The 11,752-nt window shown below is 46.7% G+C and overlaps 1 protein-coding gene across 2 annotated transcripts in view; it reads right to left on the minus strand.

Moving 5' to 3' along the window:
* ltk (leukocyte receptor tyrosine kinase) overlaps window positions 1-11,081 on the minus strand; it is a 381,725-nt gene extending 370,644 nt beyond the window's left edge. Inside the window, exon 1 of one of the 2 annotated variants that reach the window (XM_072486158.1) lies at window positions 10,743-11,081. In XM_072486158.1, coding sequence (XP_072342259.1) covers window positions 10,743-10,806 — 64 coding nt within the window. In that variant the 5' untranslated portion in view covers window positions 10,807-11,081. The remainder of the gene's footprint in view (window positions 1-10,742) is intronic. The other variant, XM_072486157.1, reaches the window with a different exon arrangement.
* Window positions 11,082-11,752: the final 671 nt, after the last annotated feature.

Consider the following 11,752-nt stretch of genomic DNA (forward strand, 5'->3'; position numbering starts at 1 on the left):
CCACCAAGCTAGCTGAGTGGGCTAGCTCTCGGAAGTGCAGTGGGGGGTGTGTATGTTCGGTTTATTGAAGGGGTTGGGTTACAGAGTGTTGTTACTGGGGGGGAGGGGGGTAAGTGTTCTGCTGTTGAGGGAGGGACTTGGGCTAAGGGACAGAGAGGAGGTTGTGGGCGGGGGCTGCCTGGGGGCAGACCGGTGGAGGTGCGGAGCATGGGTTGGAAGCGGGCCCAAAAAAGGGGATAGCTGACCGGCGGAGGGGGGGGGGCAATGAGCCCCCCAACTAGGCTGATCACCTGGAATGTTCGAGGGTTAAATGGGCCGGTCAAGAGGGCACGTGTGTTCGCGCATCTTAGGGGACTGAAGGTGGACGTGGTAATGTTGCAGGAGACGCACCTTAGAGTAACTGACCAGATTAGATTGAGGAAAGGCTGGGTCAGTCAGGTCTTTCACTCAGGACTGGATTCAAAGACTAGAGGGGGTCGCGATCCTGATCAATAAGCAGGTGGTGTTTGAGGCGGGTAGAATAGTCTCGGATGTGGGAGGTCGGTACATTATGGTCAGTGGGAAAGTGGAGGGAGTGCAGGTGGTCTTAGTAAATGTGTATGCGCCAAATTGGGATGATGTGGAGTTTATAAAGAGGATACTGGGAAGATACCGGACCTGGACTCGCACAGGTTGGTCATGGGAGGGGACTTCAACACAGTTATTGACCGTGGCTTGGACCGGTCAAGCTTGAAAACGGGCAGGGTGCCAGCAATGGCAAAGGAACTGAAAAGGTTCTGGACACGGGGTACTCGGCGATCACAATCTCAGACCATGCTCCGCATTGGGTTGACCTGCAGGTTAGTAAAGACAGTAACCAGCGCCCGCAATGGAGGTTAGATGTGGGACTTTCGGCTGACGAAGGGGTTTGCGAGCGGCTGAGGAAATGTATTCAGAACTACCTGCAGGTCAACAACATGGGGGAAATTTCAGCGGCGGTGGTCTGGGGGAATTGATCTCGATACCGGCCTATCGGTGTGGATAGGGCAGAGACGGACCGACTGGTAAAGGAGATACTACAGATTGATAGGAGGTATGCGGAGATCCCAGAGGTAGGGCTTTTAAGGGAAAGGTGGAGGCTACAGGCGGAGTTAGATTTGTTAACCACAGGGAGTGCGGTGGAGCAGCTGAGAAAGGCGAGGGGGGCGATCTATGAACATGGAGAGAAGGCCAGCAGAATGCTTGCACAGCAGCTTAGAAAGAGGGAGGCAGCCAGGGAGATAGGGAAAGTAAATGACGGAGATGGGAACCTGGTTGGAGATTCAGCAGGGGTGAATAAGGCGTTTCCGGATTTTTACAGTAGGCTGTACAGGTCAGAACACCCTACTGTGTGGTCCTCGCTCTATGCAGATGACCTGCTTCTGTATGTATCGGACCCAATAGAGGGGATGGAAGAAATCATGAGGATTCTAGGGGAATTTGGCCGGTTTTTGGAGTATAAGCTAAGTATGGGGAAAAGTGAGATGTTTGCGGTCCAGGTGAGGGGACAGGAGAGGCGATTGGGGGAGCTGCCATTTAGATTAGTAGGGGGAAGCTTTAGTAACTATTACTGGGCGGCAAATATAGCCATGATCAGGAAGTGGGTGGGGTGGGAGGGGTCGGCATGGGAGCGTATGGAGGCGGCTTCATGCAAGGGCACCAGTCTGGGGGGGTTGGTAACTGCGCCTCTGCCGTTCCTGCCGGCACGGTACTCCACCAGCCCCGTGGTGGTGGCGGCCCTGAGAGTCTGGGGGCAATGGAGGAGACATGTGGGAGCAGAGGGAGCATCGGTCTGGTCCCCAATCTGTAAAAATCATCGGTTTGCCCCGGGAAGTATGGATGGGGGGTTCCAGATATGGCGGAGAGCAGGGATTGAGAGGATGGGGGATATGTTTATAGAGGGGAGCTTTCCGAGTATGAGGGTGCTGGAGGAGAAGGTTGGGTTGGCGAGTGGAAACAAATTCAGGTATCTGCAGGTGTGGGACTTCCTATGTAAACAGGTGTCAACCTTCCCGTTCCTACCGCTAAGGGGGGATTCAGGACAGGGTGCTTTCCAGAGGGTGGGTAGGAGAAGGGAGCGTCTCTGACATTTATAAGGAACTTATGGGATCAGAGACGACGCAGATCGAGGAGCAAGTGGGAGGAGGAGCTGGGAGGTGAGATAGAGGATTGTCTATGGGCGGACGCGTTGAGTAGATTCAACGCGTCCGCATCATGTGCCAGTCTCAGCCTGATACAATTCAAGGTCGTTCATCAGGCTCACATGACAGTGGCCCGGATGAGCAGATTCTTTGGGGTGGAAGACAGGTGTGCAAAATGTGAGGGAGGACCAGCAAACCATGTCCACATGTTCTGGGCATGTCCAAAGCTGAGGGGATTTTGGCAGGGGTTTGCAGATGTCATGTCCACGGTGTTAAAAACAAGGGTGGCACTGAGTCCAGAGGTGGCGATTTTCAGAGTGTCGGAAGACCCGGGAATCCAGGAGGAGAAAGCGGCAGACGACCCAGCCTTTGCTTCCCTGGTAGCCCGGAGACGGATACTATTAGCTTGGAGGGACTCAATGCCCCCAAGTCGGAGACCTGGCTATCGGACATGGCTAGCTTTCTCTGTTTGGAGAAAATCAAGTTCGCTTTGAGAGGGTCACTGTTAGGTTTCACCTGGAGGTGGCAACCATTCGTTGACTTCTTCGCGGAAAATTAATCGTCAGCAGAAGAGGCGGGGTGGGGGGGGGGTTAGTTTAGCTTAGAGTAGGGGGTTAATAAAGGTGGGACCTGTAAGGAAGGGAGACGGCTTTTGCACTATGTTTAGAGTTTCATGCACATTGTTTATTTTGTTGTTGTTACAATACCAAAAATATCTCAATAAAATGTTTATTAAAAAAAAAGAATGAGAGGTGATCGAATTGAATTGTGCAAAATTCTTACAGAGCTCGACAGGATAAATGCAGGAAGGATGTTTCCCCTGATTGGGAGAGTCTAGAATCAAGGGGAACAGTTTCAAAATAGGAGGTAGACTATTTAGGACTGAGATGAGGAGGAACTTATTGAGCTAGAGAGTGGTAAATCTTTGGTATTCTCGATCCCAAGTGCTGTAGGTGCTCAGTCACTGAGCACGTTCGAAACAAAGGTCAATAAATTTCTAGATACTAAAGGCGTCAAGAGAGAAGGGGTAATGCGGGGAGATGGGGTTGAGTAGATGATCAGACATGAACTAGTTAAATGGCAGAGCAGGCTTGAGCAGCCAAATGGCCTAGAATCATAGAATCCCTACAGTGCAGAAGGAGGCCATTCAGCCCATTGAGTTTGCACCAACCCTCCGAAGGAGTACCCTACCTAGGCCCATGCCTAAGCCCTATCCCTGTAACCCCATCTAACCTTTTGGACACTAAGGGGCAATTTAACATGGCCATTCCAAAGCAAGATGCTCAGATGCTGAACACTTGAGATATAAACAGAAAATGCTGGAAAACCCAAGAGTTAACAAAGCTAACATTTTGAGTCAAATTACTTTTTCAGAACTTCCTGTTTTTTCTCTCTCCACAGATACTGCCAGACCTGCTGAGCTTTTCCAGTACTTCTGAGCGAGGAGTACAGAAACCTTCAAATAAAATCCTGCCCTTTTAGGGATGATGTCAGGAAGCATCTCCTTATGTAAAGTCTTGTGGAAATCTGGAACTCTTTCACAAGAAGCTGTTGAGGATGTCGATCAACAGAAAATTTCAAAACTGAGATTGATAGATTTTTGTAAGGTTATGGAAGGGTTATGGAACAAAGTCAGTAAAATGGAGTTCAGATATGGATTAAGCATGACCTTACTGATCAAAGGCGGCATGGTGGCATAGTGATTAGCACTGCTGCGTCACAGCGCCAGAGACTCTGCGTCAAGTCTGGCATTCGGTGACTGTGTGGAGTTTGCATGTTCTCCCTGTGGCTGCGTGGGTTTTTTCCAGGTGCTCCAGTTTCCTCCCACAGTCCTAGAAAGTGCAGATTAGGTGGGGTTAAGGGGACAGCGTAGGGGATTGGGCCTAGGTAGGGTGCTCTTTCGGATGGTTAGGACAGACACAATGGATCAAATGGCCTCCTTCTGTACTGTAGCAATTCTATGAAATAGCCTACTCATATTCCTATATTCCTACGGTGATAGAGGCTGCATACAAGAGAGACTGGCATGTTGTTAATTAACTTCTGAACTTGATTGAATCTACAGGGCACTGCTACATTTTAAATGGTTCTCACTTAAAGAAGTGCACTTGTCCTCTGGTGAGGAGCTGAAGGAAATTAGTCTTAGTAAAGAAATGGTTTGGGGGAAATTAATTGGATGGAAGGTGGACAAATCTCCAGGGCCTGATAATTCCATCCCAGAATACTTAAGGAAGTGGCCCTAGAAATAGTGGATTCATTGGTGGTCATTTTCCAAAATTCTTTGGACACTGAAATGGTTCCTGCAGATTGGAGGGTAGCGAATGTAACCCCGCTATTCAAAAAGTGAGGTAGAGAGAAAACAGGGAACTATAGACCAGTGAGCCTAACGTCGGTAGTAGGGAAGCTGCTGGAGTCCATTATCAAGGACAAGGGAACTAAACGTATTATCTCTAAATTTACAGATGATACAAAGTTGGGTGAGAGGGTGAGCTGTGAGAGATGCTTCAGTGGGATTTGGACAGGCTGAGTAAGTGGGCATATGCATGGCAGATGCGGTATAATGTGGATAAATGTGAGGTTATCCGCTCGGTAGTAAAAATAGGAAGGCAGGTTATTATTTGAATGGGTGTAAATTGGAATAGATGGACACTCAGCAAAACATTGGTGTCCTTGTGCATCAGTCACTGAAAGTAAGTGTGCAGGTACAGCAGGCAGTTAGGAGGCAAATGCTATGTTGGCCTTCATAGCGGGAGGATTTGAGAATAGGAATAGAGATGTTTTACTGCAATTGTATAGAGCATTGGTGAGGTCGCACCTGGAGTATTGTGTGCAGTTTGAGTGTCCTTATCTGAGGAAGGATGTTCTTGCTATGGAGGCAGAGGTTTACCAGGCTGATTCCTGTCATATGAGGAGAGACTAAATTGGTTCAGATTATATTCATTGGGGTTTAGAAGTGTGAGAGGGGATCTTGTTGAAACCTCCAAAATTCTAGCAAATTAGACAGGGTAGATTCAGAAAGAATGCTCCCAATGGTGGAAGAGTCCAGAACTAGGGGTCATAGTTTGAGCATAAGGGGTAAAACCTTTAGGACTGAGGTGAGGACAAATCTCTTCACCCAGAGCGTGATAAATCTGTGGAATTCACTATCACCGAAAGTAGTTGAGGTCAAAACGTTGTGTAATTTTAAGAAGGAATTAGGTATAGCCCTTGGGGCCAAAGGGATCAATGGATATGGGGGGAAGGTGGGATCAGAGTATTGAACTTGATGATCAGCCATGTTCATAATGAATAGCAGAGCCGACTCAAAGGGTCAAATGGCCTCCTCCTGCTTCTATTTTATATGTTTCCATGTTTCTATGGTTGCCTTGAAATACCTCTCCGGGGTAAATTCTAGGATGTATTACCTTGATGCCAAAGACTTGATTATGTTTGTTGCTGCTTTAATGTTTCTTCCTCCGTTGTGCCGCCTATGTCATCTTAAATTTCACTTGGCTGTCAATATCTTATCAGTTTTATTTTTAAGATTTGTTCAGCTCAATTACATTGTTAAGGTCGAAAGAAACAGGTGATAGGTATTAATTGTCTTTGAGCGCATATAACTGGGACAGCTGGGAAACGGGCAGTGGGGGAGGAGACACAGGAGACGGGACAAGCCAAGAAATCTCGCAATGAACTAAAGCTCTGTATTTTGGTTTCTGCTTCACCAACCAGTTTGAATCCTGTTAACATTGACTTTCCTTGAAGTAGTATGTATAGTTATTCAAAGCTGCAAAATAATAAAGTAAAAACAAAGACTCGCATTTATGTAGAGTCTTTCACAATTTTCCATTACACCTTATAACCAAGTGTTTTGGACGAGTAGTCACTGGTGTGATTGAGGTGACCCAATAAAATCAGACACTCAGCAGTCAACTTGTACACAGCAAATTCCCACAAAGGCCAATGAAGTAGATGACCAGATAATTAGCAATATTGGTTGAGGTATAGTGTGGGTGTCTTGTGACGCAGTGGTAGTGTCCCTACACCTGAGCCAAAAGCTCCAGGTTTGTGTCCAACTCTGGGACTTGATGCATTCTGGAAGGTGCATTCATAATGCAGCCAAAAAGATTGGTTATCAATCTGCAAGCCCTTTCCATACACCCAAAGAAGCCAAGCGAATCAATAGAATCCCTACGGTGCAGAAGGAGGCCCATTAAGGTTAGGGTTAGGTTTCACCGACCCACCTAAAGAGCACCATACCTAGGCCCACTCCCCTGCCTTATCCCATAACCCCACCTAACCTTTTGGACACTAAGGGGCAAATTAACACAGCCAATCCACATAACCTGCACATCTTTGGACTGTCGACTTTGCACCCGGAGGAAATCCACGCAGACACGGTGAGAATGTGCAAACTCCACACAGACAGTCACCCAAGGCTGGAATTGAACCTGGGTCCTGGTGCTGTGAGACAGCTGTGCTAACCACTGTAGCACTATGCTGCCCCTAAAAGCAGGAGGTTCGCCTGGTCAGCCAGAACCTGCAGAAGGCAACAGCAGACCACTGCAGTACCGTGCCATGCATAACCAAGGACCAAGTAAGTCCATGATCCCCAATGCTCTCTCCCGAAGAGAGAGAGGGAGTGATAAATATTGCTCAGGACACCAGGGAGATCATTCTTGTTCTTTTTCAAAATCATGTCTTCTTTTACACTCACCAGAGAAGGTTGCTGGGGGAGCAGTGTAATATCTTGTCCGCAAGAGGGCACTTTTGACAGTAGTTTACTGGTGTATTAACCTACAATGTGTGCTCAGTTCTGTGGAGTGGGACATGAACAAACAATCGTACTCAGAGATGAAGTGTTACCAACTGTGCCATGACTGTCTGACCAAGTTTATTTTTATAAAAATGTGCAGGAAATGCAAAAAAAGCAAACATGGAAATACTGGAAGTCTGAAATGTAAACAAGGAAATACAAACTAAACACACAGCAATTCTATAATCCAAGCATGGAACATGAGTTGAAGAACTGGGCTTAAAGAAATGTTCCTGACCTACACTCCCTTACCCAAATGGCAGGAAAAGGAGCCCACGAGAAGGAAAGAAAACATCAGCAACCTCAGACCAACGTGATTCATCTGTGTCAGCTGTGGAGGAGACTGCTACTCAGAAATTGGCCTGTACAGCCACAACACATGATGTTCAACACAGACATACACCCTGGGCATAGTCCATTGTCTCCTGAGACAGACAGATGTAATTGAAAATGCTCCCTATGATTACTGCTCCTTAGAATCATTGAATCCCTACAATGCATAAGGAGGCCATTCAGCCCATCGAGTCTGCACCAACCCTGCGAAAGAGCATCCTACCTAGGCCTACGCCCCCACCCTTTCCCCATAACACCACCTAACCTTTGGACACTAAGGGACAATTTAACATGGTCAATTCACCTAACCCGCGCATCTGTGGAAGAAACTGGAACATTCCAGGAGGTAACCCACCAGCGTGGGAAGAACGTGCAAAGACAGTCGCCCAAAGCCAGAATCAAACCCGGGTCCCTGGCGCTGTGAAGTAGCATTGCTAACCACTGTGCCACTTCTTAGTTGGGAGCTAAGAATGAAGCAGTTAAAGGAAAGAATAATCCTTTGTATTTTTATGTTTTCTGTGCTTATTTCATTAGCGTTTGTAATTAATAATTGGACCTCACCTGGAAATAAACTGACCACCATGATGATGCCTACCTACCAGATCCTTCTAAGCGTTGGTGACCATGTGGTCTGAGCCACAAGCTCTAAATTCACCCCCCCCCCCCCGCGGCCGCCATTACCCCCAAACGCCTTCCCCTTTTCACTTCACTTTCTTCTTTCAAGAAGCTGCTCAGAATTCATCTCCGCTCTTGATCACCTGCCCAAACAACCAGTCAAGTGGCTGGATGCCAAACTGTGTCTGCTTATGTTCTTGTGAAGCACCGAGGGGCATGTTACTACATCAGAGGTGCCAGGTAAATGCAAGTTATTCGAATCGATGTGATTGGAAGAGGATGCAATCATACGTTATCCTTGCAATTTACAGTTTTTATTTTTAGAAATCAGGGGGAAAGGGAGTAAAGCTTTGCCAGAAATTTGTTGAGGCTAAGTGATCTTGAAGTGCCTTCAGTCGCAAATCCCTTTCTCCATACCAACATTTCTGGTAAACAAACTTTGAAAGCTGGAATCAGAACTTTTAAGGTAAAAAGGGAACAGCATTCCTGCTTTTCTTTAAAGACATTTTGTTCCACATTCCCCCTCCCTTCCCCAATCTTTTGGCTCCGAGTTTCCTTCTGATGGCTAACAGCAGGCGTGCATCATTCTGTTTCCCGCCATGTGGCATGGGCTCTTCCACCATGAGGGTGATCACGCGACCCCTATGTCTGACCCCGTCACCCACTCCCTCCACCCCCAACCGATGTCAACATTTCCTTGAGCAACGGTGGAGAGGCTCCTCTCATGTTGTCCAGGGGAGAGCTGAGGCATTTCAACACAGAACCCGAGGGTTGCTGATCTTCTGCAACTAGGCAGTGAGAGAGACGGGCTGCAGGGGAGCCAAACACAGAAAGTAAGGAGAAGGAGAACAAGGGCGAGAGAGGGAAAATGATTGCTGGTCAAACAATGAACAGCTTCTGAAGAGGAAGTTCCGAATCAAAAGGCAATTGTCCCGAGCATGAGAAACCCTCTCGCTCCGCATTCAGATGCATTCCCATTCCTATGCACTCAAGAACCTCCACCTGTTTAAATGTGTGTGGCTCAGCTCACAGTTTCGTGCTTTCGTTTCTGCAATTATTATTATTTATTTTGCGCCTGGTTCAGAAACTCAGCAGCGTGACGGCGACTCTGTTCCGCAGCCACGGTTGTGCCAGCTTGTCAGTGACTTTATTGCCCCGGGTGCGGCTACCTTACCCATAGCACACACACCCTTACAATGGCACCATCCACTCGGACCCTACCACAGATATCCTCTCACACTGTCCCGGCTACACCCTGATGCTGCCAGTCCATGTTGCACTTAACTGTACTTACCATGATTCTGTCAAACTAACGACTCCTTCACTACCATGCACACACTAAATCTGCTGAAAGAAATTCCCCATCACATTGACCCCAACATAAAATAAATAGCCCATTAACCCCAACATAAAATCCATGCCCCACTCACCCCAACATAAAATCCATACCCCACTCACCCCAACATAAAATCCATACCTCACTGACCCCAACATAAAATCCATGCCTCACTCTCCCCAACATAAAATCTATACCCCACTGACCCCAACATAAAATCCACACCCCACTGACCCCAACATAAAATCCATACCCCACTGACCCCAACATAAAATCCATACCCCACTGACCCAAACATAAAATCCACACCCCACTGACCCCAACATAAAATCCATACCCCACTGACCCAACATAAAATCCATACCCCACTGACCCCAACATAAAATCCATACCCTACTGACCCCAACTTAAAATCCACACCCCACTGTCCCCAACATAAAATCCATATCCTAATAACCTCAACATAAAATCCATACCCTACTGACCCCAACATAAAATCCATATCCCGCTGGCCCCAACATAAAATCCAGACCCCACTGCCCCACCATAAAATCCATACCCTACTGACCCCAACATAAAATCCATATCCCACTGGCCCCAACATAAAATCCATACCCTACTGACCCAACATAAAATCCATACCCCAATGACCCCAACATAAAATCCAGACCCCACTGCCCCACCATAAAATCCATACCCTACTGACCCCAACATAAAATCCATATCCCGCTGGCCCCAACATAAAATCCAGACCCCACTGCCCCACCATAAAATCCATACCCTACTGACCCCAACATAAAATCCATATCCCACTGACCCCAACATAAAATCCATATCCCACTGGCCCCAACATAAAATCCATACCCTACTGACCCCACCATAAAATCCATACCCTACTGACCCCAACATAAAATCCATATCCCACTGGCCCCAACATAAAATCCATACCCTACTGACCCCAACATAAAATCCATATCCCACTGGCCCCAACATAAAATCCATACCCCTCTGACCCCAAAATAAAATCCAGACCCCAACATAAAATTTATATGTTCTCTTCCGAACATAATCCATACAATTTTCCCCGTAACAAATGCCCTGTCCCTAACATATAGGCCATAACATTCTGATCCTAGCATAAAATCTATATCATATTGATTCTAACATATAGATCATACTATTCTGACCCTCGCAAAATATCCATAAGACACTGATTCTAATATATAGCCCATAACATTCTGATCTTAACATAAAATCAATACCATTCTGAACCTCCCAAATAATCTGTGCCATCTAACCCTGCCACAAATATCACACTGACCGTAATATAAAACCCATAACACATTGACACGGTCACACATTCCGGGTACAGTGACCCTACCACCAAGTCCCTAACAATGCACCCATGCGAAACTCATCCTGCAACGGAATCCCAATTTCTCCCACTCGAGCGGGGCGGAACTCGAATTCAAACCCGCAGAACAAGCAGCGCTCGCTGACTTACCCAGGAAGAGCAGCAGGTAAAGTTGGCGGAGGTGGGGGCCGGCTCGCATCGGTAGTAAACCCATTGCCTCTGGCAGAGCTGGGGTTCCGAGTCTTGCCTCTTCCCTTCTGTCCCGCTGTGCTGTGTGTGTGTGTGTGAGCGAGACAGAGAGAGGGAGGCTGTGTGCCCCTGATGTTCCTCTGTGCGCCCCTGATGTTCCTCTGTGCGGATGGAGAGACCAGTCGATACTGCAGCCACTGGTGAACGTTTCACAGTCAGGGTTCTTTTACCAACGATAAATCATATGACCTGCTTAATTTAATCCCACCAAACAAAAATGAAAGCTCTCAACCAGAACTGCAATCACTCGCTTTCTTGTTCAGTCCCAACCCTTGAGAGGCATTGGCTGTGAATGTAAGTATTCAGCTATTAAATGCCCCCCTTGTACTTGAACCAGCAAAGACTGCTTGTACTTCACATGTTGATAACTATCCCTTTAAAATTACAAGAAGGAGCCAAGCCTTAGTATTATCTAGTACTGCACTTCAAAAACGTTGTATTAATGATTTACACTCATGCCAACTGAAATAAATAGTTCACATTCAATCAAAGATGTTTAAACAACATATTTCCCCCTCCAATCTATAAAACTGGTATTTAACTGTAACTGTGGATACCTGTCTCCTTTATATTTATTAGCTGGGTAGTTTTCCCTTTTGATATGGATGCTTAGCAGTAACTCTGGTGTATTTAGGTTAATAAATTGAAGCCACATTGGTTTGTTACAGGCAAATAGTATTTGGCTAATTTGGTTGAGTTCTTTGATGAGGTAAGAGAGGAGGTTGAAATGTGTAGCGATGAGTGACTGATGTGCATGTGTGTGTGTACTTTCAAAAGATTTTTGATCAAGTATCATGTTATAGAATTATTAACAGAAACTAAATCTATGTGATTAAAGAGGCAGTGACAGTAATATGGTCAGACCCGTGGTCATAAGTTTGACCCCTAGGCGTTTGTGTTGTCTCCACTTT

Source organism: Scyliorhinus torazame, chromosome 2 (assembly GCF_047496885.1).
Source record: "Scyliorhinus torazame isolate Kashiwa2021f chromosome 2, sScyTor2.1, whole genome shotgun sequence".
NCBI lineage: Eukaryota > Metazoa > Chordata > Chondrichthyes > Carcharhiniformes > Scyliorhinidae > Scyliorhinus > Scyliorhinus torazame.